This window comes from Jatropha curcas, chromosome 3 (genome assembly GCF_041381405.1).
Source record: "Jatropha curcas cultivar XTBG-Jc1 chromosome 3, XTBG_Jcur_1.0, whole genome shotgun sequence".
In the NCBI taxonomy this organism is placed as follows: domain Eukaryota; kingdom Viridiplantae; phylum Streptophyta; class Magnoliopsida; order Malpighiales; family Euphorbiaceae; genus Jatropha; species Jatropha curcas.
Genome location: NC_143153.1, coordinates 23,221,774 through 23,249,511, shown reverse-complemented (window position 1 = coordinate 23,249,511; position 27,738 = coordinate 23,221,774). Strand labels below are relative to the sequence as shown.

General features: G+C 34.9%; 1 protein-coding gene across 5 annotated transcripts; it reads right to left on the bottom strand.

Annotated features, from left to right (window-relative positions):
* Nucleotides 1–3,862: 3,862 nt before the first annotated feature.
* Nucleotides 3,863–26,650, bottom strand: LOC149497739 (putative inactive ATP-dependent zinc metalloprotease FTSHI 4, chloroplastic). 5 transcript variants are annotated; one of them, XM_089719002.1, is made up of 16 exons: nt 26,133–26,637; nt 25,769–26,024; nt 24,800–25,175; nt 23,719–23,977; nt 22,829–22,960; nt 20,660–20,734; nt 20,461–20,586; nt 20,267–20,376; nt 20,111–20,189; nt 19,849–19,986; nt 19,641–19,752; nt 8,789–8,973; nt 8,635–8,716; nt 8,461–8,537; nt 4,408–4,551; nt 3,863–4,304 (listed from the first exon to the last, which is right to left on the bottom strand). In XM_089719002.1, exons 1-16 carry the CDS (start codon nt 26,382–26,384, stop codon nt 4,161–4,163), a joined length of 2,547 nt encoding a protein of 848 aa, XP_089575128.1. In that variant the 5' UTR covers nt 26,385–26,637; the 3' UTR covers nt 3,863–4,160. The 5 variants fall into 5 exon arrangements, 3 of the variants coding, with proteins under 3 accessions (XP_089575128.1, XP_089575126.1, XP_089575127.1); XR_016320020.1 differs by lacking the exons at nt 3,863–4,304; nt 4,408–4,551 and adding an exon at nt 22,606–22,698 and having other exon boundaries at nt 8,635–8,714; nt 8,810–8,973; XR_016320021.1 differs by lacking the exons at nt 3,863–4,304; nt 4,408–4,551 and having other exon boundaries at nt 8,635–8,714; nt 8,810–8,973; nt 26,133–26,633.
* Nucleotides 26,651–27,738: the final 1,088 nt, after the last annotated feature.

Here is a 27,738-nt window from a genome sequence, read left to right as displayed (position 1 = left end):
AGGAAGGAGAATATATTATACATATGGATGATATAAGAAAGGTAATCTATCTAACGTATTGTAAATTAATTTAATTATTGAAAAAAAATGATTAATATTATTTTTGTAAAAAAAATTAAAAAAAAAAAAAGACTATGAGGTGTGTTAGTCATTGCTCCCGTCGACTAGGGATATCGGTCAGGTGTTGACGTTTCGATTTAAAATATCCCCATAGGGTGTACAATCTCTCAAGCATTGGTGGGAGACCTTGCCCCTTTCCTGTAGGATCATGGCGTTACAATAACCCATGATGCAAGAGTCCACCCTGAGAAAGCTCATTTCAAATAGGCCAAGCTTTCCGGCAGCAGAGTTAATATTTAGACATCATGCACAATAGAATGTGCTCATGAAGGATTAAATCTTGATCAAGTAGGGAGATGACTAGGGCTTCACCATCAGGCTACCACCATTATATATCTTTCCACACCCGTACATGTATAAGTTTTATGCACTTTTATTTAAGTTTTTAATTTTTAGGAGAATCTGGTGAAAGGAGAAACTAATCATTCATTTAAAAAGAAGAGTAAGGAAATTGTTAGAGTAAGAGAAATAAGAGAGGAAAATAGTGAAGAATTGTAAACTTTTTTTATACTTATTTTTCCATCTTGTGTTTGGATACAACGACGGAAAGAAAATAAATTTATTTTTCATTATTTGGAAAGACAAATTTTGAAAAAAGAAAATAAAAAAGAAAAAATTATAATTGTACCATATATTTTTCTAAAATTAATTACTTTGCTCTTATATTTTTAAAAATATGTTATTACACTCTGGTATTTTAAGTCCCTTATATTAGATTGTCTTTTCGTCTAATATTTAAGATTTTAGATTCTAAACCAAATTAAAATCTGACGGTCTGAAGAGAAAATAAGATTTTTTCACTAAAATGTCTTTTCTTCTTCTTCCTCTCTCTCTCTTCTAGAGCACGCCATGATAAAAAAATATATATTTATTTTAAATTGACAATGTATGCTCTGTTCTTTTATGAAACTGAGGGATGCCCTTTTGATGCTTTTTCTTTTACTTTTTTTTGAATATTTTTCTTTAAATTTAGAAGGATTTGAGAATGGTTTTTATGGACTCTGAAATATCATTAAAATTTGCCATTGACATGGACTCTGAAATATCATAAAAAATATCCTCACTTAAATTTAAGGAGTCAAAGTCCATTATTTTCTTCAAAATTGAAGAGATTGAAGACGTACGAGCCTAGGTCGAAAAATAAGTGAAATATTCATTCCTTTAATATTTTTTTTCACTTTTCCGAACAAAGGAAAACACGTTACTCTAAATATTTTTCATAGTTACGTTCACTCTTTTAAAAAAAAAAAAACTCTCATCCAAACAAAGATTAAATTATTTAAAGGAAATAACTTCTCATGTTTAGAAGGGAAAACATTCTCAGAATATGACAAACTTATTATGTGCATATTAACACATTTTTCTTAATTTATTTTAATCACTGCAATCAATCATAGGTGATTACTACACCAAAATGGAAAACAATTTAAAAGTTCAGACTACGTATATCTAATTGACCCCACTGTCAATAGCAATGCCAAATTAACCCTATAAAAACGGCAGAGTTTTACAATCATTCAATTAAAGTTAATTATATTTATGGTGTCTAAACTTTTTTGAAATTTTCAATTTAATATATAAATTATTAAAAAGTTGCAATTAAGTACATTTGACTAGCTTATTTCTGCAAAAAATAATATGAACCATTTACTCAATTTTAAAACAATATAAAAAAAGAATATGAAAGAAAGGTAATAATATAGAAAAAAAAATATTAGGTTAATTGCATTTAATTGTACAAAAATTATTAATTCATACATCAAAATAGAAAAAAAAAAAAAAAAAAAAAAAACGCTAAGCACTACAAATATAATTAACCCTTAAAAGTAATAAGTATAATGTTATCTTCTTCCCAAAAAGGGGAGAAAGAACTAGAGTTATGAATTACTCGAATAAATGTCACAATGGATTAAAAGAAATTTCCCAATTTATATTGAAAAAAGAAAAAAAAAAAAATTCAGCAAGCAAACCTCATCTTATGGTAATAATAACACATAATTATAGAGCTCAGTCATTTAATCGTCTTCCCTGCCATTGACATGCAGAGGTTCTTGTAAAATAATCATGCCGGCATATATCGGTAGTTGTGTCTAATGAATCGAACAGATGATGCCCTCCCTTTTCTTCCCTCACACCACCTGTGTTATAGGGGCAACTCAAATTTGAAGGCATTGTCAGATTGGAAACAATGTTTTAAAAATGTAATAGGTCTTAATTGCTCGTATAAATAGTAACTTAAAAGTCTCTAAATCAACGTAAACTGTTCTGTCCTGACTCCACTCACTAAAGGAATTGAGTGACCTCGTGAGAAGTTTTCTATTTCACTCATGGACAAAACCATGCGAATTCTGTCCAAAATCAGAATGGGATGAAATTGACTTTATATAAAGCAAACAATTCCTCTGATGGTTGGAATCAAGTCGTAATATAAAAATTAACAGCTTTTTTAATTCATTTCTCTTGAGGAAGATAATCAGATGCTATTACTTGAATACAAACAACCTCCCATCTAACAGCAGGAGATGAAGAAGAACAAGCATCGTGGCGACAAGATCATGCTTTACTGTTTCCATGCACTGATATGTACATTCACTCCAAAACAAGCAAAAACAGATCCAAACCAAGAGTGATGGCGATAAGGAAATGATTATGGTTGCCACCCCTTAGACGATAGACTTGCACAAACACAAATATGACAACCATGGGTGCACTGTGCACACGCTAAAAAAGTTAAGAATAAGAATTTAGGCTATGTTTGGTAAGGCATTCTGGACTGAAACAGAATATAACCAAATGCGTTTTAGTAACAATAAAAATGCAGTTGGATTAGATTCTATTCCGTTTTTTTATGTCTTATCATAGTTTAAAAACAAGTAAAGAAGCGGTTACAACAAGGAAATCATTTGAGTTTACATTAACATGCCAGCTCACTAAACCATGCAACATAATGTAAGTTTTATATTAACTATTTTAGTTTAGGATAAGTGGCTGTATGCATAGAATAATCCAGCACGCGTTTAATCTGATTCCTATTGCAACTTACCAAACCAAACCAAACCAGATTCTCTTTTTATGCAATCAAAGCATCGAGTTGAAATACATCTCCAAGCAGCAAACCTGATCAGTAGAAGGTTGGTGCAAATGAATAGAAGTCTTTGTTTTTCGACCAACTTTGCTAGCCTGTAGATAGGATGGATTATTTGAATGACTTTTATGCTACTATTTTTTCACAAATGCTCTACGCACACCGTATTCTGCAGAGAAGTCTAGGCAAATTGATCTTATTCTTATGGTTGATATATCTTAAATTTTATTGTCAGAGCCAAGTTGTCTCTATCCCAGTAGAATTGATAAAAGAGCAAAATAAAAAATTCAGAAATTTAGGAATTTTCACAAATAACCATTCACGCAACTATAGCAATTTTTTGAATTAGGTTATTTTATGTTTTATTTAAGTAAATTTCAATTTTAGTCGAGTTCTTTTTCAATAGGATTTACTATTAGCACCTCATTCTAGTAGGAGTTATGTTTAGTCCTTACTCTGTTAGTACTTATAAATAAAAACTTATTCAAATAGGGATTTTATGCTATATAAGAGGCTGTTAATTTCTGTTTACAGGCAGATTTTCAGATTTTAGATTTTGAGTAATAAAAGAACCAATTTAATTAGTAGTTTATTTTCCTGATTGTGTCATCAGAGTATGACCTATAGTTTTCTTTTTAACTATTCTGTTGTCAAATCTATAACTAATTAGGTCAGGATTATTTTTGCTAAATCATAGTTGCTATATCATCTTTATAGGTACTACATTGCCCAAAGGAAAAAGCAAAGAATTGGTTCTCTCCCTCTCACTGGGTTGCAAAGTGGAACAACCTATTCTAAGAGAGGATATTTTGAGCAGGAGCTACACTTGCATTTCTCATATGCCAACAACCCCAGAGAAACCAAAAATATATTAGGTTTAAGATGGAATTGCATACATTGTAGGTGGACACAGACATTGACTTGCATTCAAGCCATGAAGAGAGAACATTCATCTTCAAAGGAAATGGCTGGCCATCAAAACCTGTGGCTTTTCATTGTCTTCCTCGATCTGCATTGATGCTTCAGCTTTTATTTCCTGAACCCTTTTATCCCAAATGCCATCTATAAGCTTCCAAGTTTCATCACTGATAATTTGAGTCTGTCATCAAGCCATTGGAAAAGTAACCAAAAAATAAAAGTCAGCATCATTAACATAAAAAGTTGGGTAGCATAGGAAAATTCACAGATTGCATTTCTATTACCTCCATGGAGCGGGGAGCACCAAAGGTTGAAAACCCAACATTTCCTGGTGCAAATGTAACCCTTCCAGGAAGTGAAACCCCATGGATCCCCCATCTTCCAGCATAAATTAAGGCTCCATATTCATCAACAGGGTCAACAGCAGACTGAACAGTAAACAATCAAGTTCATTTCAATCATGACAACTTTCAGCAATAAATCCTCCAAACCATCAGTATTTTTCAACATAGCAATTGAGTGCAATTGGTCAATGAAATTCATATGTGGCCAAGTAAGGAGGGAGACCTCTCATAAACCTTAACTTATATATTCCTGTTCAGAAAACTACAATATAGGGAGCCTTTGCTAGAGCTAGTAGCACCTAACTATGAGCAATCAATCATAGCAAGACACTAAAAGGCCACAGTATAGCATTTGGCCTTTTGTCTTAAAGCAGGAAGAATAAAAAAGCTGATCATAAATGTCAGAAACTGCTATCTGTGAAAAGAAAAGGAGAAGAGATATTTGAAACAAGCAATCAGCTTGATTAATTCCTCATATTAGTTAAGGTAGAAATAGTATTGTTAAGAAAAGTTCGAGTCCTATTTGTATATAGCATGCTCTTAGAGATTTATTCCTAAGTAGTCTAGAAGTTAGATTCCTAAATAGTTTGAAACATCTTGTGCATATATTGTCTCCCTCATTGATGAAATAGAACCACAACAACATTTTCCTCAATTAATTACATGGTGTCATAGCCTTCGGCTTGTTAGTTTTTTTGTCTGTGAAGCTTCCCAGTAAGAAGCTTGCTTTGCTTTTTGGTTTTGGTACTGTCAGTCAAGGATACCTACCTACACTGTGATTCTTGCCTCACCGCCACCCAAGGAAGGTAGCAAGGCTATTGATAGGCCGTTCCACCAATTCTGGTGGCCTGACGACCGGCGAGTGGCTCTCACGTGCCCTAAGAAGATTCTGCCTTTGTCTCACTGGTGGTTTCTGAAGACCGGGCTTGGTTCTCCAACGTCAATTTGGTGTTAGTAGTCTATTCTGGTACTGACCTTTCTGATCTGGCGAAGTTCTGGTAGGGGCTTCTCAGCTTTTCTTTTTTAGGTTACGCTATTTTTGCCTCTGCTTTTGTTTGTGTTGATTCTTCAAGTTATGGTTACTTTTTGCTTCTGTTTGTGTTGATTCTTCACGTTATGATTACTTTTTTGTGCCTTGCCTCTTGTGTTGAGCATTCAATTTTAGGTATGACCACTGACAATAAAGCTGCCGTTGCTGAGATAGTCCCAGCAATGACCAAAATCACTGAACATAAACTTAATGGGATTAATTATTTGGATTAGAGTAAAACAAGTGGAATTTACTTGAGAAGTGTGAACAAAGATGATCACCTAACTAATGATCCAGCGACTGATGATACTAGACAGAGTTGGTTAAGGGAAGATGCGCGGTTATTTCTACAAATCTGAAATTCTATTGACAGTGAAGTGGTTGGCTTGATCAATCACTGTGAAATTGCTAAGAAGCTAATGGAGTATCTTGAATTTTTATGGAATTTGTCACGTATGTATGAAGTTTGCAAAGGATTTTATTAAGTTGATCAGCAAGAGAAGCCTCTTACAACCTATTTCATGGAATTTAAAAGGATTTATGAGGAACTCAATATTCTATTGCCGTTCAGCATTGATGTCAAAGTTCAATAGACCCAGCGAGAGCAAATGGCTGTCATGAGTTTCCTTGCAGGACTTTCTCCAGCTTTTCAACCTGCCAAATCATAGGTTCTTTCTAGAAATGATATTACCTCTCTTCAAGAGACTTTCATTAGAGTGCTGCACACTGAAGGATCTCATACCCCTTCACCTTCTGTAAATAATGCTCTTGCGAGCAGTAATCATGTAACCGAGCAGCCAGGAAACAGAGGAAGGGGACGAAATAACTGTAGTAAGGGAGCAATTAATCGAAAGGCAAGTATTATTATTTGCCACTATCGCCATGAATCTGGTGCCACTATCGGCATTGCAAGAAACTGATAAATAGACCGCCAAGGGCAAATGTGGCCATTCAAGATTCTGCAGTTGGTTCTTCTGACAACACTGACTATATCTACTGCGAAGTATGCTGAGCTCTCTAGATACTGGTTTTCTAAGTTTGTTGATCCCTCTGTCGTTGCTATTGCCAATTCAGGTACACCGAATGTGTGTCTTATATCTACCTCAGAATGAGTCATTGATTCTGGTTGCACAGATCACATAACAGGTAACTCTAATCTCTTATCCTGATTAAAAGAACCTAATAAATTTAATCATCATGTTGCTCTAGCTGATGGGTCCAGCTCTTCTGCTAAGGGTATTGGCTCTGCTAATCCCACTCCATATCTTTCTTTGTCTTTTGTATTATGTTTGTCTCGTTTTTCGTTCAATCTACTTTCTATTAGCAAAATTACTCGTATACTAAACTGTTGTGTAAAGTTTTACCCTACTTAATATGTGTTTTAGAATCTTTTGACGAAGCGGATTATTCGTAAAGGACGTGAGTTTGGTGGCCTTTATCTTCTAGATTAACAGGTTTCATTATCTTTGACTTGTGATAATGCTCTATCTTCTCTTGAAGTTCATTATCATCTGGGTCATCCTTCATTGCCTATTTTAAAGAAATTGTGTTCACAATTTTAGTCTTTATCGATTCTAAAATATGAGTCTTGTCAATTTGCCCAACATCATCGTTTACCTTAGTTCCTCGAGTCAATAAACGGGCTTCATCCCCTTTTGAGTTAGTTCATTCAGATGTTTGCGTTCCGTGTCGTGTTACTTCACAAACTGGGTTTCGATATTTTGACTTCTATGAATAATTATTCTCGTGTTACTTGGTTATACGTAATGAAAACTCGTTCTGAGATTTTCTATCTTCGGTTCTTTTTGTGGTGAGATTAAAACTCAATTTAATATCTTTGTTCGCATATTGCAAAGTGATAATGCTAAAGAATATCTATCTAGTTCTTTTCAATCATATATGTCACAGAATGGTATTCTTCATCAAACCTCTTGTGTTGATACTCCTCAGAATGGGGTTGCAGAAAGAAAAAACCGACATCTTCTTGAGGTTGCCAGGGCACTTCTATTCCAAATGAACGTACATAAACATTTTTGGGTCAATGCTGTCTTTACTTGTTTTTCTATCAACTGTATGCCTTCTTCTGCGCTCAATAGTGAACTTCCATTTAGTGTCTTACTTCTTTCTAAACTTTTGTTTCCCCCATTGAACCTCGTATTTTTGGTTGTAATTATTTTGTACGTGATATTCATCCATAGGTTACCAAATTGGATCCAAAATCCTTTTGTTGTGTTTTCCTTGAGTATTCTCTGGGTAAAAATGTTGTACAGTTTGTGCCTTGATAGGAGAAGGTAGGTGATCTGAGGAGTGTGAAGGTGGTAGGAATGATTGTCGGAAGCAGGCGACCTTACTGGAAATTTGTTCGCTCGGAAAAGTCGTAGAAAGTGAACTCACGCACTGGTGCGCGGATCGGAGTCCAAATAGTTAGGGCGACGCGTGGTGGTCAATGGCAATGATTCCGGCGCGGGAATTCTGTGTTTGGGGTTCGTCAACAGCTACTGAAGCAATCTAGAGGTTGGTGAGAGCTAGCTTTTTCAGAAATTGGTGGGTTTAGTAACAGTATGTTTTGTGTAACAGTGTTGAAGAAAGAAGCAAATCAGGGAAGAAAAGAGAAGATATTGTCAGGCCTACTTAAGCCCTGATACCATGTGAAAAGAAAAGGAGAAGAGAGATTTGAAACAAGCAGTCAACTTGATTAATTCCTCCTATTAGATAGGATGTAAATAGTACAAAGTATCAATCCTAAAAAATGAAAAATATCTCCTAATTATAGTTGGATGTCAACCTAATATATGCACAATCTCAGCCTAATATATTCTAATAAGTACAAGATTCTAATATATTCTAACACTATCATTTATCCCCCGGCACTATAAGAATAAAATGAAAATGTAAATGTTACTAATGAAAATGTGCATCGGTACCAGGACAATTATTATTCACTGCTGAGCACGAGAACTTACTTGAGGCATTCGGGGAGCTCTTCTGTATATATCCCAAATTTCTGCAGCTTTTATCTCTCCCTTCTCAATTAAAATGTCTGCACAAATTAAGCGCATAAGGCAAGAAACATAAGCATTTTATCCGTACAACTGGCTCCTTCAAGTCAAATTATAATTTATAAATTGCAACTTCACCAGTAATTGTCTCCACAGCTGAATGGTATTCTCTCAGTACAGAGGAACATTTTTCAACAGCATAACGCATGTATTGCGAGCTGTATTCAAATTATAAATGCAATATGTTAAAGCTGTTCCTCAAGATGTATACAGAGATTTTAACAGGTTTAATAATTAGATCTAAGAATTGTACATTAGGCACAAGATCACTATGATTCCTGTAGAATGCTTTCCCAAATGCTGTCATTCCAGTCTGAAGAATCAAAAGCTCCGCAAGACGTGAAGCTTCTAATGTTGCTTTTGCAGAGATCCAAGACAAATTGTTTACCCCAAACATCTCCTCCTCAATGACTCTAGCTACATAATAAAGCAATCACAGAACCATATTAAATCAATCTAGAACATGACGAGAGAAGGTGAGAGAAAAATTGTATTTGTGAAACGAGAATCCAATTGGATTCTAAAATTCAATACGAATTCTAAAAATCATTTAAATCTATCTGTGTGCAACAATCAAAATATATCAAAATGATAAACTTTGATAACAAAAGAAAAAAGAGGGAAAAGGATTATTGACGGATGGAAAAAGAAGAAAAAAAACACACATTTTGAATGTGTCAACTCCAGTGTTAATGGGAAAATATTTACATAAAATAGTGGTTTTTACATAAAATCATGTTCAGTGGTTAGAAAAGACAACCAAATAACATTCACATGCAGAATTCCCACCCACAGTTTTGTCATAAGAGGACACCTCTAAGATGAAGCACATATAAGACATTTTTTTTCCTGTTACTTTAGTTGTCTGCATTATTTTTCCTTTCCCCTTTGTAGTTGTGGCAGTTCTAGTCAATTTATTCAATAGAAATTAAATACACTTGATATCAATAATTAATCAACAAGGATTTAACTATTCTTTGTAGTTCAGTCACTGCTCCTACCAGTTCAAATGATAAATTGTCCTACAATTGAAACTTCCAAAAGAATTTCACAGAAATGGAAAATAAGTAGATGCTTGCTAGCATCCCTCAGAACTAACAAAATCAGACTTAAAAACTCGAGGCCTTGAAGAAATTACGTTTCAACAATCAATTATCTAAACGCTCTTCCCTTCATGGAATGCATCTTTCAATTAACAATTCTTACTCTTGGCCTCTAAATATTCTTGGACAGAGGCAGACATGAAACAAAATAACAGCATCAGAACCATTTAGGACAACACTAGTCCACCAAAAAAAAAAAAAAAAAAAATCCATACATTTAGACATGAGGAAAATTGCATGATAATGACCCGATAATATAAGGCTTGTACCAAAAAAATTGTCCAAATATCTACCTATCTGTGGTAGGATAAATATTCCTAAACTGAATCTCAAAATAATAGAGTAACAGACAAAATAAAATCTAAATGATATTAAAGAATTGAAGATCGTTAAGGAAAATTATTATTCCTAATTAGTTAATGATTTATAATCCTAAATAGCCTAGGAAGTTCTTGTATATAAACCTATGTAACAAGTGCAAACACAAATTTTTTCTCAATTCATAATATCGTATCAGAGCAGTCTTTTCATCACCAGTTCTCTTCTCTGACATCGACTCCCCTTATGCGGCACTATTGACTGGTGCATTGACCTGTTAACGTCAACTTCAGGTTCCTTGTTTTAAGTATTTTATACAGTGATGCTTTGTTTGTTGAGTTCTTGTGTTTGGCTTGTTTCTTTTTTTTATGTGCAACCCAGTGAGTCGCACATGTTTCTTAGGTACTTTTGATGGTTTCAGTTGCTATCGTTGCTGCAATTCTGTTCCTTTGAGTAATTTTTTTTCTGGGTGATTTCTTCTTGTTTATATCAATTTTTGTTCCTATGGTCATTTCAATTTGAGAGTGCTTTTATTTAAACATCATGGGAACTCCCAATCAAAAGGCTGTTATCACTGATGCAGTTCCAGTAATGACTAAGATCACAAAAAACAAACTTAATGACTCTAATTATTTGGATTGGAGCAAGACTATTCGAATTAATTTGCAAAGCATTGTTAAAGATGATCACCTTAGTAGTGATTCACCAACTGATGATACGGGCATAATTGGTTGAGAGGAGATGCTTGGTGTCGTTGCAAATACGAAATTCTATTGACAATGAGGTAATTAGCCTAATCAATCATTGGGAATTTGTTAATGAACTCATAGATTATTTGGATGTTTTATATTCTGGGAAAGGCAATATCTCTAGAATCTATGATGGTTGCAAAGCATTTTATCACTTAGAAAAGCAAGATAGACCTCGTACTGCCTATTTTTCAGATTTCAAACAAGCTCAACGTGAACAGACGGATATTATGAGTTTTTCTTGTTGGTTTACCTCCAGAGTTTGACACCACGAGATCACAATTTCTTTCTAGTATTGATATTTCTTCTTTGCAAAAACATTCACCAGAGTACTCTCAACCTCTCATTCTTCATATTCTGCTACTAATAATGCTCTTGTAAGTCGTGGAAGGCAAGGAAATAGGGGAAGCAAATATAATTCTGCAAACAGAGGAGGATCTATTGCTCGTAATGTTATAGCTACTAATCGGGGTCCTAATGGAGTTGTTTGCTATTATTGTCATTAACTCAATCAAGGCGCACTTGTTGGAAACTCCAAAATAAACCTCTGCCACATCCAATGGCAAATGTAGACATTCAGGATCCTACCATTGCTTCACCATCTGGGCAATCAATTACAAGTTCTGCAGGAGAATTTGAAAGTTTTCTTAATATCAAGCATCCTTAAAGTTTACCAATTCCTTTGTTTCTACCATTGCTAATTCAAATAAACCTACTTGATGTCTTGTAGAATCCTCGTCGAAACAGGTCAATGATTATGCATGTACAAATCATACGACAGGTAATCATTGACCTGTAACTTTTGTCCCATTAACTTTTGTCATGTACAAATCATATGACAGGTAATCATTGACCCTCTTTTGTCGATGATTATTCTCGAGTTACTTGGTTATACATAATGAAAAGTCGATCCGAACTATTTTCTATCTTTTGTGCCTTTTGTGCTGAAATAAGAACATAATTTTATGTTTCTATACAAACATTACGCAATGACAATACTAAAGAATACTTCTCAGAAATGTTTCAAAGTTACGACATAAAATGGTGGGTAAATTATACTAATGGTCACCTAAATTCACATTTAATTTTATAAGGTCATCTAACTTTAATTTGTCATTTTTTAGTCATGTTTGTTTCAACGGGAGGTCACTCCAGAATTCCATCATCTGAAATACTAACATGGCAATAGAAAATAAAACATTTTATTTTAAAAAATTACTATTTTCTCCTAATATGTTAATTTGATTTCTACCAATTAATTTATTTAACAAAAAATGTCATTTACATGAAACAAGTTTTAAATAAAATAAAAGACAAAAAAATTTTCCCTCTATCATTTATATTTTGTAGCATTTTTTCCTTGTATTTTTTATATTCCTCTGTAACCTTTTTTTTTTTTTTTTTTTTTTTGTGATATATGTAATTTTTAGTGTCATTATTGTTTCGATTACCGGATTTTGGTAAGTGACCTCTTGTTGAAACAAAAATTAAAGTTGAGTGATTAAAAAATGACAAATAAAATTTTATAACCTAAATAAAACTGAGTATAAAATTAAGTGACCACTGATGTAACTTATTCCATAAAATAGCATTCTACAACAATCCTCGTGTTGATACACCTCAAATTGGGGTTGCCGAAAGAAAAAACCATCACCTCCTTGAGGCAGCTCGAGCACTTCTTTTCAAATGAAAGTTCCTAAACCTTTTTAGGTTGATGTTGTGTCCACTGCTTGTTTTTTAATTAATCATATGCCTTGATCCGTTCTTCAAGGCGATATTCCTTATACTACCCTTTTTCTGTCTGTAATTCAACGTGGAAAAAATATTATTGTTATATTTTCATCAATAGGGACACGTATATATACATATATAGGATACTATAAACCTATTAGGAATCTAACTCCTAACAGAGCTCTATTTACAACTAGTACCCAAATTGTTACAAAGATAGTTAACCCGAGGTCCATTTAGAGCTTTTGTAAAGATATCTCTTAATTGTTCACTTGATTTAACCTGCCCTGTAGAGATAACACCCTGTTGTATCTTTTCACGAATGAAATGACAATCAATGTCGGATATGTTTTGTTCATTCATGAAATACTAGATTTGATGCAATGTGAAGAGCAACTTGATTATCACACCATAAATTTGCAGGCAAGGACGACTTGAAGCCAATTTCCACTAACAACTGATGAATCCAAATTATTTCACAAGCAGATCGTGCCATAGCTCGATATTCTGATTCAACACTCGATCGTGAGACTACATTTTGTTTCTTACTCCTCCACGACATCAAGTTTCCACCCACAAAGACACAATATCCAGAAGTTGATCTTCTATCAACCTTCGAACCTGCCCAATCCGCATCTGAAAAACACTCAATGTCCAAATGCCCATGATTACTGTAAAGGAGGCCACGACCTGGATTACCTTTCAAGTAGCACAAAATTTGACCTAAAGCTTTCCAATGGATAACAATAGGATAAGACATAAACTGGCTTAAGATGCTCACAGAGTAAGCAACATCTGGACGTGTTACTGTAAGATAATTTAGTTTGCCCACCAATCTTCTATACATCTGAGGATCATCAAATAGCTCACCACCAATTGAAAGTTGAAAATTAGGAGTCATTGGAGCACTGCATGGCTTGGCACCCAACTTTCCAGTTTCCTTCAGTAAGTCAAGGGCATACTTCCTTTGAGATAAGAAGATGCCTCTCTTATACCTAGACACTTCAATACCCAAAAAATACTTCAACAATCCTAAGTCTTTTGTCTGGAACTGAGTCTGGAGGAATGATTTGAGTGATGTAATGCCTGTTGAATCACTCCCTGTAATAACAATGTCATCAGCATAAACCACAAATAGAATCAAACCAGTCTTTATACTTCTGAAAAATACAGAATGATCAAAAGTACTCTTCTGCATGCCAAATTGGTGTACCACATTGCAAAATCTACCAAACCAAGCTCGAGGACTCTATTTTAGGCCATAAAGAGATTTTCGAAGTTTACACACTTTACCCAACTCCTCCTGAGCAACAAAGCCTGGTGGTTGCTCATGTAAACTTCCTCCTGAAGATCCCTATGAAGAAAGGCATTGTTGACATCCAGCTGATGTAAAGGTCAGTCAAAAGTAGCTGCTAAAGAAATAAACAAACGAACAGAAGACAATTTGGCTACAGGAGAAAAAGTATTAGAGTAATCAAGACCATAAATTTGAAAATAGCCCTTAGCAACTAATCGAACCTTGAGACGAGCAACAGACCCATCAGGATTCATTTCAACTGTGAAAACTCATTTACAACCAATAGCTTTCTTACCTTCCGGGAGAGGCACAAGATCCCAAGTACCATTAGTATTTAAAGCAGTCATCTCCTCTTTCATTGCTGCACACCAACCAGGATGGGACAAAGCTTGGACAATAGTTTTAAGGATAGAGACAGAGTCTAGGTTACTTACAAAACAACGAGATGAAGAAGAAAGATGATCATAACTAACGAACGAAGAAATAGAATAGGTACACTTGCGTTTTCCTTTTCGAAGAGCAATGGGAATGTCAAGGTCTGACTGAGGAGTGGATGGCACAGGCTCACGTTGAGTGGAGGGAATCGGATCTTCTGTTGAAGTGGTAGGTGGGGAAAGTGCGTCAAGAGTTCATGGTCTCTCGGAATAAACCTGTTCAAAATGAGGGCGGGACAATGCTGGTGCAGGAGGGCGAATAGGAGGAGCAGACGCTGTAGCAGGAGCAAGTGCAAGTTCAGGAACAGGAACAGGAGCAAGAGAGCTAGGAAATTGCTGGATAGCATAGACTAAAAGCTCATCATCCTCCCCCTCACTCTAATATATAGGAGAAGGAAAAAATGGAGTAGTCTTGAAAAATGAGACATTTACAGAAATAAGATAACGGTCAAGATCGGGAGAGAAACAACGATACCCCTTTTGATGCCGAGAATACCCAAGGAAAACATAACGAAGGGATTTTGGATCTAATTTGGAAACCTATGGACGAACATCACGAACAAAACAAGTACAACCAAAAATACGAAGTTTAATAGGGAATAGAAGTTTAGAAGGAAACAAGACACTATAAGGAATTGCACCATTAAGCACAGAAGAAGGCATGCGATTAATCAAAAAACATGCAGTAGAGATAGCATCCGCCCAAAAATGTTTAGGGTCTTTCGTTCGAAATAGAAGTGCCCTCAAGAAGATGTCGACTTTTTCTTTCTGCAACCCCATTTTGAGTATCAACATAAGATGTTGATAAAATTTAAGACAACAATTTAGTAGATGAGTAATTTTGCTAACAGATAATAGATTGAACGAAAAACGAGGCAAACAAAAAACAAAAGACAACGAAAGAGATGGGATAGGATTGGCGGTGCCAATACACTGGACAGAAGATGTGGACCCATCAACTAGAGTAACATGACGATTAAATTGTTCAGATTCTTTTACTGAGGATAGGAGACTAGGGTTACCAGTCATATGATCTGTGCAACCAGAATTAATGACCCACTCTGATGAGGTAGACATAAGACATGTAGTAGGAGTGCCTGATTTGGCAACAACAGCAATTGAGGGATCAGTAGACTTAGAAGAACGGTATCTAGAGAGCTCAGCATACTCAGTATTAGAAATTGTTATGGTGTTGTCAGAAGAAGTATCTGCAGAATCTTGAGTGGCCATAATTGCCCTTGGCGGCTTATTTATCAGTTTCTTACAATACCGTTTAGTGTGACCAGGTTCATGGCAATAATGGCAAATAAGAATGCTCGCCTCCCGATTAATTGCTCCATTACTACAATTATTTCCTCCTCTTCCTCTGTTTCTTGGCTGCCTAACTGTCTGATTACGACTCACAAGGGCGCTATTATCACAAGGGATGCGGTATGAGAACCTTTAGTACGTAGTAATCTAGCGAAAGTCTCCTAAAGAGTGATAACGTCATTGCCTGAAAGAAACTGTAATTTGGCAATTTCAAAAACCGGAGCAAGACCTGCAAGAAAACTCATTACAGCCATTTGTTCTCGCTGAGTCTGTTGAACCTTAACATCGGGGCTAAAAGGCAATTAGACATTAAGTTCCTCGTAAATCTTCTTAAATTCCATGAAATAAACTGTGAGGGGCTTATCTTGCTGGTCGGCTCGATAAAATCCTTTGCAGACCTCATACATACGAGATAGATTACCTTTTCCCGAGTACAAAAATTCAAGATAATCCATCAGTTCCTTAACAAAGTCACAATGATTAATTAAACCAATTACCTCACTGTCAATCGAGTTCCGAAGCTGTAAAAATAACCGAGCATCCTCTCTAAGCCAGATTTGCCTAGCATCTCCTTCATGTGGATCATTGGTCAAGTGGTCATCCTTATCCAAACTACGAAAATATATACGAACTATTTTACTCCATGCCAGAAATTGGAGCCAGTAAGTTTGTGTTCCGTTATTTTCTTCCGTAACGGCACTACATCAGTGATGACAGGTTTTGATTCGAAAATCTCTGGTAGAGTAGTCGTCATGATTTGTGACTAAACGCTCAAAAACAAATGTAGCACAGCAAAGGAAAACTACGATTCTTGGTAACTTGATAGAAGAATAGCAAATAGGCAGCAGCAAAATATAAATTCACAAATTCAACCTATACCCGGCAAAGCGGCAGCAAAGTTGCAACACGAAAAACACCACAAAAGTCGAAGAGGGTCGACGCAACATACTGGGTTGCACTGTACTGGCAGAATCGATGCCGGAAACTGAGAGCTGGTGACAGGAGATGGCCGGACGTGCCTGCAAGCACTGGCGCGTGAAGAATAGCGAAAAAATATGAGTGGCGCGTGATGCCCACTCGCGAGGATTCCGATGACCAGATTTGGAGGGAGAGCCGATCGGCGGCTTGCCCTTCTTCCTTGGGTGACGGTGAGACAAAAACACTAACCTAGGTGGGTGACCTAGACTGACAGTCACCAAAAAACACACTTTGCCTGTAGTTTCAACACAAAAGAGCAGAGAAAAAAAAAATTAACTAGCCCCAGGCTCTAATACCATGTAATTCAATGTGGAAAAAACATTGTTGTTATATTTTCATCAATAGGGACACATATATATACATATACAGGATACTATGAACCTATTAGGAATCTAACTCCTAACAGAACTCTATTTACAACTAGTCCTTAACACTGTCAAAACCCCTACTTCCTATTAAACCCCATATTTTTCGATGTACTTGTTTTGCTCGTGATGGTCGTCCACATATTACCAAACTTGATCCAAAATCCCTTAAATGTGTCTTTTTAGGATATTCTAGACTTCAAAAGGGTTACAAGTGTTTTTCTTCAACGCTTAATCGTTATCTTGTATTTGCTGATGTCACTTTCTTTGAGTCTACATCTTTCTTTCCTTCCTCTCCTATCTATGATAGTCAAAAAGAGAAGGAGAATCTTCTAGTCTATACCGTATCTCAACCTGTTATTTCACTCAATCCTTCTGCAAAATCTCCATCTGCACCTGCACTAGCACCAGCACCTATTAACCTCCTCCAATTATTCATGTTTATTCTCGTAGGTAAGAGGCTCTCGACTCATGCCTGACGCCAGACTCTTCATCACCGGATCCAATTCCTACCATTCCGAACCCTCTTGATCCTAGCATTGATCTTCCTATTGTTCTTAGAAAAGGTAAATGTAAGTGTACCTATCCTATTTGTTCTTCTGTTTTGTATGACCACATTTCTTATTCTTCTTCTAGCTCTTTTATTGTCTTTAGATTCTGTTTCGTTTCCTAAAACTATTCATGTAGCATTATCATATCCTGGTTGGCGAGCTGCTATGGAAGAAGAAATGGGGGCTTTGGATGTCAATGGTACTTGGGATTTGATAACTTTGCTTGTTGGAAAAGCTACTGTTGGATGTAAATGGGTATTTGTTGTGAAGGTTAAATCCCGATGGCTCTGTAGCTCGTTACAACTCTCTTCTTGTAGCCAAAGGTATGCTTAGACTTATGGTGTGGATTATTCAGATACTTCCTCTCCAGTACCAAAGATTGCTCCTATTCGTATGTTTATCTCTCTAGCAGAAACTTGTAACTGGCCTTTGTATCAACTTGACATCAAGAATGCTTTTCTACAAGGTGATTTGCATGAGGAAGTTTATATGGAGCAACCACCTAGGATTGTTGCTCAAGGGGAGTATGCGAAAGTCTTTCATCTTCGCAAATCATTATATGGGTTAAAACAGAGTCCTCGTGCTTTGAGCTAGATTTAGTAAAGTGGTTCAAGTATTTGGAATGCAGAAAAGTAAATGTGATCATTCAATATTCTATAGGAATTCTAAGAATGGCATAATTCTTAGTAGTATATGTTGATGATATTGTTATTACTGTTAGTTACACTACAGGCATAGCATCCCTAAAATCCTTTCTTCACTCCCAATTTCAAACAAAAGATTTGGGTTTGTTGAAGTATTTCTTGGGTATTGAAATAATAAGGTGCAAGAAAGGTATTCTTTTTTCCCAAAGAAAATATGTTCTTGACTTGTTGATAGAAACAGGAAATTAGATGTTAAGTCAGTGAACCCATAGCACCCAATATACAACTCATAAAAGAGGATGGTGAATTGTTTTAAAGATCCTGAGAAGTATAGAAGACTGGTTGGTAAATTAAACTATGTTACAGTGACTCGTCCGGATATTGCATATTCAGCGTGTTGTAATTCAGTTTATGTCTAATCCAATAGTAAATCATTGGACAGCTTTAGAATAGATCTTGTGCTATTTAAACGGAGCTCCAGGACAAGGTTTGTTATATTCAAATCATGAACATTTTAAAATTGAGTATCATTCAGATGCAGATTGAGTAGGTTCTAAAATTGATAGAAGATCTACAACTGGATATTGTGCTTTTGTTGGAGGAAATTTGGTTTCATGGAGAAGTAAGAAACAAAATGTGCTTTCTTGGTCCAGTGCAGAATCAAAGTATAGAGCCATGGCACAATCTGTGTATGTAATAGGAATGAGCAGCCAATTACCACTACCAAGCCTTTCAAAGTTTATTCAATAAGGCCCAAATTTGTGACAGCAGACAAGGAGAAGGGTATGAGGTTTATGCACAGAGATTCAAGCAATGAGAGAGCTCCAGGTGGCATTGTTATTACAACAATGGTGATACCAGTGCCATATAACATCATGAGGATTTTGTTGTGAGACATCTTTTGGGAATATTTATATTTTTGGCAGATTGTGATATCTGTAAAGAAACTTCAGTTCCTGCTTGATTATTGCTAGTCAAGTTTATTTCATCTTTCGTGCTATTTCCTTCATTTGATTTTTTAATCCAGAGATATTACTGGCCTATTTTTCATCCTTCAGTTATCAATCAAAAGAAATCCATTCAAGTTCTCATTCTATTTGTTTTTCTGTTATTTTTCTGAAATCTCTGTTTGGAAATTCTGTTCCCATTCCTTGCTCTATCAGTATGGGTGTATTGACTGTTGAATGAAGTTGGTCTTAAGTCTTCAGTACCTACTAAAGTATGGTGTGATAATCAAGTTGCACCTTCATATTGCTTCTAACCCAGTATTTCATAATTGCAATTGTCACTATGTCTGTGACAATATTCAAGAAAAATTTATCACCACAGGTTACGCTAAAATTGGCTACCAGTTGGCTGATATTTTCGCAAAAGCTTTGCATGGGGCTCATGTTGATTATATTCTATGCTCCAACTTGAGGGGGAATGTTAAGGAAAATTAGTATTCTTAATTAGTTAATGATTTATAGTCCTAAATAGCCTAGAAATTTCTTGTATATAAACCTAAGTAATTCATTGATAAATTATGTATCAAATGCACACACATATTCATCTCAATCCATAACAAATTTTATGCTGTAAGAATAAGATTTATTTAACTTACGGGCACATGCACGCACTACAGCATTCACGTAATCTGATTTCCTTGCAAAAACTCTGCCCGCAATTTCTGCATAGCGCATATTTGGCTGGCTATGTATAGAATTTATGTCTGTCTGCAGAATACACATTTAAACAAGTGAGTGGCATGTACTTCAACACTTAACCAAACAATAGAGCATCAAAGCATTCAAATGTATCCTTTCAGTGACCTCTGTGAAGGGGTGGTAGGGATCAGGAAAATAGCATGCAAGGACAGCAACAGCTGCTTCTCGGTAAGTCAATCTTAATTTCAATTCCTCTGGAATATCAGTACTATCTTCCTGGCCCGTTTCAAAAGTTCCTTTTTGCTGCATAATCAAGTATTAAATGCATTGAGAAAACAATCATACTGTAAAAAAGGTTTTAATTTTCACATAAAAGAAAAACAAAATTGTGCCACAGATACAGGGAGGAAGGTAAGGCAGCACTAACCCTCTTCAAAGCCTCTAGAAGTTCTTCTCGTCCAATGTAATCTAAATCCTTCCTGGCTGTTAAAATTCCAGCTTCATTCCTATAAACAATTCAGGAAACATTAGCCACTTTGTACAAATGAAAATCAAAGGGGGTTATTGATCAGTCAGTAAATACAGTATATTCTGCAGCTCAGCTCCGGTAAAATCTTCTGTCATCTCTGCAATTTCCTGCAGTAAAGCTAGCTTTTCCTCCTCTGAACGGAAAAATTTATTTCTAGCATGCACCTGCAGAAGTAAATCTCAATGATGATTATAATGTAAAGTTGAACTAGAATTTTTGAATAACAGCTACATTTAAAAAAAAAATACCTTTAATATTGCTAGTCTACCATCCTTAGATGGCAAACCAACTCTTATAATCTTGTCAAAACGACCCTTTCTCAAGAGGGCAGGATCAAGAATGTCAAGTCTATTGGTTGCACCTATAATTAACACCTGACAAGCCAAAGGTTAGCAGTTGATTAAAAAATGCAATCCCCTCAATGCACCAAAATATGATGGAGCATACCTGAGATGTAAATTCTTTAAATCCATCCATCTCAGTCAGTATCTGAAGTAGGCCTTGCTCCCTCTCAGCACCACCCTATACAATAAATCACATCTTCAAGCTCTATAGCAATTAAATTTTCATAGTTGGTCTGTATTTAAAAATAATATTCCATGCATCAACTTAACTATCATGTAGGCATGGCCACCCGTTCGGTTCTAACCGGAACCGAACCGTACTGTAGACGAACCGGAACTGGACCAAAACCGGCGGTTCAAAATTTTAAACCAGAACCGGCGGTTCAAGAGCTGGTTAAGGTTCACGTGAATGTTAAAATATGAACCTGAACCGGCCCAGAACCAGCCGTTACTTGGCGGTTTCGGTTCGGTTCGAACCGAAAATTTCTATTTTTATTTTCAAAATGATAATTACTTAGCCTATTTTATACTTCTCTAAAAGTCTCAATAATATTTTACTACATGATATACTTTACTTAAGATTTTTTTTAAAAAAATATACTTTACTTTAAAAGTTAAAAATCTAAAGTAAAATGGTAAAAAAAAGAGAAATATTTAGTCTAAAATTATATTATTTTTAACTTTTTTTTTTTTACCCTTTTAATTGTTTACTAAGTTTAAAATTACATTCTTTTGAAGAATTTTTTAAAATTTTCTTATAATTTATTTAATTAATAATATTTAAACAAAATAAAGTGATAATTTATTTGATTATTTATAAAATTAATTAATTTTATTCTTATATGAGTATGAGCATTCTAAAATTTATTTAAAATAAAATTTACCAATATTTTTTAAACTCATATTAATATTTATGAAAGAAAGATGTAACATTAGAACTGATTTGTTAAAAAATATATATATATTGCTAGAAACCGTAATGGGAACTGTCGGTTCATCGGAACAGCACTAGAACCGGTCCAGACCGGAACTAGAACCGAACCGGCGGTTCAAGGGCCGGTTCAGGTTCAACATTTTAAAAATTTTGAACCGGCCATGCCTACTATCATATGTCCATGCAAGTAAAGTAGCTTACCATCCAGCATCACCAATTTTTGATGGCTAAAAATTTATCTAAAGTTGTATATGTAAAGCTAAAAATAATACTTATCCAACAAAATAATGTCAATCATTTGGAAATCCAAATAAAATAAAACATGAATAATAAATGGATCTTTTTAATAACTAATGGGATACCAGAACTATTTTTATAGTTAGACAATGTTTCAATGGGCTTGAATTGGCGTCATTATGGAAAATTCATCCTTGGTTCATCTCTCTTGCTACATTAATTAAATGTTAGCCATTTTTTCTTAGAACATGGCACATCTCCATTAATCCCTATCTAAATTTACACATGGCACTATTTCATATTTTTATTAGGCAGTTGTCACTCCCTTCTCCATGTAAGCATCTGTTACACCTTTAATTTGAAGTATATTTTGTCATCAGTGATTTCAAACTCTCTCTCTCTCTCTCTAAATATTGCCCCACAAATGCATTACTGTGTCCACCTTGGTCGCCATTGCTTTAGTCTACTACCTATGGCATTATATTCTCTAGTGTGAGCGCAGCTGTGTTCCTTTTCATCACTTTTCAAGCAACATCTAACCTTCTAAGATTGCACAATCCTCCTCTCAGACCCTCTCTAATTTTTCCTTAGTTATCACTTGCATGCAGTGTTGTCATCATCACTGAGGAACTGCTACAAAATGAATTTCCCAGTTCATATGAAGTTGCCAGCATATAAATAAGGTTGCCAAGAGGTTAACTGCTATGCTCCTCCATCAACATTTCATATTCCACACAACAAAAGAATTAAATAAATCAAAGATAATATACCCTACATTGAAGATCAAAGATTAAAATTCACAAAACTACATTTTCTTTCGGTCACATAATTGTTGTCACAGCATGCAATGCAATTAATAGATTCAAACAAGAACTAACCAAGCAATGCAACTTTAAACAACGAAACTGTCTAGAATGGTGCCACTTTGGACTGCATTTTGCTATGCTATTTCTTCTTGTTCCAATGAAATCCTAATGACTTTATATGAATCAGAGCTCCTTTGGAATAACACACCTTTGTAATTGCCATAATATTTACAATTTTGCACTGTTTAATTTCCTGCACTAGAACTTAATAGATAGAAGCAAACACATATCTTACCCCACCAATGTCAGGTCCCCCACGCTTGCTGCCAATAGCATCAATTTCATCAATAAAGATGATGGAAGGAGCAAAAGATCTGGCACTGGCAAAAAGATCCTTCACACGAGATGCCGCCACACCTACAAACATCTAGAAAGTCACCTTTCAAGTTAGGCAGGTTTCTTCAAGTTCTAGGTATTCTGAATAATTCATGAGTCAGCAGCGATGAAGAAAATCGTTTAATTACAGTGAAAATCAGCAAGATAGCCATGTGGCACCTAAAGCAAGCATTCTAATTATCATGAACTGAAAAGACTAAAATAACCAGTTAACATAAAAAAGAAGACAAAAGAAGCTTAATAAAAAAGCAGTTCAATTAGTAAGGTTGGGGACTCATGCTTGTACTAATTTAGAAATTAACAAGGCGTTTTGGTTGTGCTTGCGCCTTTGGCGTCAACAGAACATATTGCCATGATCGCGCAGCCCCTACCTCAAACTTAACAGCAAACAATTTCATAATTTGATTGCAAGTTGGTCATGTGCAACGTCTATGCACCAACTTGAGGGAGAGTGTTGAGTTGTATAATCTGGAAATATATTGTATAGCTTATTTAGGAGGGATCATTGTAGTTTCCTTTTTCTGTATTTTCCTATTTAGAGTTAGACTTGTGTGTGTGTGTATAAGGTTGATGTTAAACACATAATTCAAGGAAGAAATAAGAGAAAATCTTTCTTTTAAACTCTTCTTTATCTATTGATATTCAAAAATGGCCTTCATATTATTTAAATGAGAGCAACTGAATTTTCAATGAAGTTCATTGAATAAAGTTTTGGAAGCAACTAATCTTCTGCTATTATTTGTAATCATTTTTCTTTATTGGATCTTCCAAAGGAAAATTAGTCCTCACCTCTACAAAATCTGTGCCATTTGCTGCAAAAAAAGGCAGTCCTGCTTCCCCAGCAATAGCTTTAGCTAGCAAAGTTTTACCAGTTCCAGGAGGCCCATGAAGAAGCAAACCTTTTGGACAATAGATACCCTTGTCTTTAAACTCTTCATCGTTCTTCAAAATTCGTACAATCTCCTGTAGTTCCCTTTTTATATATTCCTGGCCAGCAAAATCATCAAAGGTAACACCAGTACTTTCTTCTGCTGATATAAACTTTGCCCTGGTGGAAAGGCAGTCCAAAATTAGCATTGATGTTTGTGATTGTAAAAATACTCCAACTATTGTCGATGGAAAAAATAATCAGTGGTAGTTACTATCCGATTGCAACATCTAACAATTTTGAATACCAAAACACTAAATATATAACTGGTGAATAGTTCAAAATCAATTAAAATTGGATATACTGAACTACTAAGGTTATGTTTGGTAAGCCGTAATGCAAGGTAATAGTAATCACATTGCAGGAATTTCTTTTTAATGTTATAAAGAAATTGATGCAATGTAATCATCATTAGATTGCATTACTGTTTGCCAAACATAGCATAAGTCTAAAAGTCAATGGAGATTAGAATGTAACTTGTAAGAAGGTAAATGGAACACAATCAAATTGGAATCAGTTATACAAAAACAGAATTAGCCTTACCCATTTTTCATGGGCCGGGGGAGAGAGAGACTAAGAAAGAAGAAAATAAATGTAGAAACAAATACATTGGATTTGTCAAGAAGCAAGTATGACCCTTATGGAGTGCAACAAAGTAAAAAAAGAATATGATCAATGGATAACATTCCTAATTAAAAGTACAAGTAGAGTCCAATGTTCTATGAAAATTGGCAACTCTAACACCTCTATAATTTTTTGACGTCTCCTCTGTAGTTGAAAAATGTGAGCTCGTCTTCTGTCTAAAAGAATCAATCAACTACTAAGCATAATGTTTCTCATTCTAAAGATAGATAAATAGAGAGAAAGAGAGATGACATCAGCCATTTAAATATAGTAAAAGCATCCAACAGCAATTCCCCAGGCAATCAACATTCAACTTACCGACTCTTGCCAAGTGAGCCAAGTGCACGGCGTTTGAGTGGTTGCTGAATTGTTTGGCTGGGCTTTCCCAAATCACAAGGTATTAACTTTGCATAAATTGGTCTCATCATATTATCAATCCAGATATACAATGCAACAGATAAAGCAAGTCGCATAGACCAAATGACTGCAGTTGCAACAGTACTGTACACTTCTGCAGGAACCGTATCCACATTAAGGACATCTACATTTACTATTTGCTGATGTAACTTTTGCCAAACATCATTCCAACCATCAATTGGCATGCGGTCAACAACATGGCGCCGAAATATAATTTCCTTCTTAGAATTTCCTTTTGCTCCCTCCATTTTACCATCCTTGTAATATGGCAGAATCACTGCAGAAATAGACCAGAACCTTTCAGCAAAAGATGCCAATGAAACAAAATTATGTAAGTTTTACAACATTTGCCAGCATAGAGAACAATTAGTAAATAAAAAAAAAAACAACAATGTACTTTTCAGTGGTTAAGCCAAGTGAAGTACGGACCAATGGCTTGCGCCAGTAACAATAACAACCGACTTTAAAGATGCAATTGAATTATACATAACAAAAAAAGTAGTAACGATCCCTAACTAAACAGTAACTAAATGATTACTCGACTCCAAAGACTGAGCCAAAAAAGGATATAATTGGCTTCAAACAGCTAAAGCATTAGAAATATTGAGTAAAGGACTGATTTTGAAAATAGAAAGTCTTTTCTTATCTAAAAACAAAAAGAGAGAGAGAGAGAGAGAGAGAGAGACGGGCAATCTCTCCTAACCAATTCCATAATTTCATATCTGAGGAATTTTAGTTGGACAAAGTATCAATTTGTATGCAGTTCTTCTATCCAAAATTGAAACCCACGTGTATCTATACCATTCAACCAATTATAAGAAGTAATATCGTCAAATTAATATACAAACAGCATAACAACCAAATGCATACCTGATACTGTCTGCCCATAATTCGAGTACTCCATAAACTGAACATTATTTGAATTAAGAAGCATCCAAAACTGACTAAAATCAATTCTATGAGAGTTTTCAGGATCCCACTCTGTTCCTTTCAACTTTCCACGCATAGTCAACAATGCCCTGCTCCAATTCGATGCCATTACAAGCTGCCTCTCCAATTGCACATCTGCCTTCCTCTCTAACTCTTCCAATTCATTGACTCTTTGTCTCTCTTTCTGTTTCAATTTCTATAAAAAAGAAAAAGAAAATTCATCTTCACACTCTTAAGAACTAAAAAACGACAAAAAAAAAAAAAAAAACAAAAAAAAAACAAAAAAGATTAATAAACATAATACCTCGAATAGCTTAGCCGACTCGGGGTCTTCTTCTTCTGAGTTAGGAGACGCCAAAACCGAGTTAGCGAAAGCAGTAATTGTGAATGTTTTACGGTTTACGAACGGAATTGAGCCATTTTGAGAGCTTAATTTTGTAGTTTTAAAGGCGCGTTTGGGTGTTTTGGAATAAGAGAGAAAGTATGGGAAGTTGCCAACAAAGGGTTTTGGAAACCGAATGGAATTAAGAGGAGGTTTAGAAGTGAGGGATTCCATTTCCTTCTGCTTTATATCATGTTATGAAAAGAACGGGAATGGAAAAGAAAGGAAAGGAAAATAATTTCTTTATTTTCTTTCTGTCACTTTCCACCGCAGGATTTGAAGAGGAAAATGTTTGGGTTTCTAATTCATTTGATACAAGCCTCTGCTTCCAAAGTCCAGTGAGGTTTATGGCTTTGGGTTTTTGACGATGGCGAGTGGAAACGACGATGACAAACGATTGGACGACGCCGTCTCTTTGCAGCAAAATACATGTCATTCAAGTCAGTGGGTATGCCACCTGTATCGATCCGAACGGGTAAGGTATCCACCTAAAATTAAGAAGCCGAACTCCAGTTTAGTTGTAAATTAAATATCCGAATCCGTTATATAAATGCTGCTAGAAATTTATTTTTAATATTTAAATCTGTGTCAAATTCAATTATAATTATCCATTTAAAAATTCAAATCTATTTAACTACACATTTAGTATTAAAAATATTTTTAATTTTCATTAATAAAAATTATAAAATTATTATTTTGACTTAATGAAAAATATAATATAAATATTAGATATAATTATAGCATTAATTAAAGTTAAAACGGTGTCTATGTATAATTTTCTTTTGAATAAAATAATTATTTTAAAATATTTTTTGAATATTTATTAAATGGTTAACGGATAGTAAGTACCTGAATTCTTAAATCCGAAACCGACTCAAACCAAATACGGATAATAAAAATTCTACCCGACTTCAACTCAAATCCATTTATTTACCACTTAAACCCTCTAAAATAGGATTATATTTGATACCCGTAAGTCGAGTAAAATTGACATCCCTAGCCACATGGCTAGTGTGCTTTGTTAACAAATGAGCTGAGGTAGCAACATGAAGTTTTTTTAAAATATAATTCATTAATAATGAAACCAATAGTTACAAATATTTATATAGAACATACATAGAACTTTACTATTAGTAGCTAATACATTTCGTTGATCTTTTAAAGAAAGAAAATAATTTATATTCTTTTGAATATTGAATCTAAAATTAAAAAATATTATGTTAGATCTTTTCACTTGGAGTTAACTTCATAAAATATATAAATCTTCATGACAGCAACTAGTCCGTTTATTGATTTAGAAGACCAAATAATTTCTTTGGATCTTATATACTTGGATTTTTTTTCCCAAAAATTTACAACATATGATGAACACATATGAGTTTTTGCCAATATGAGTTAATAGCATTAATAGAGGAATATACCATATTACCAAGTTCCACTGGTGGAAGATTCACACTTACAATCAAGATTTAAAATCTCCAATCAAATAAAGTCAAATATCATATTTTATTTAGTAATAAACCCTTAA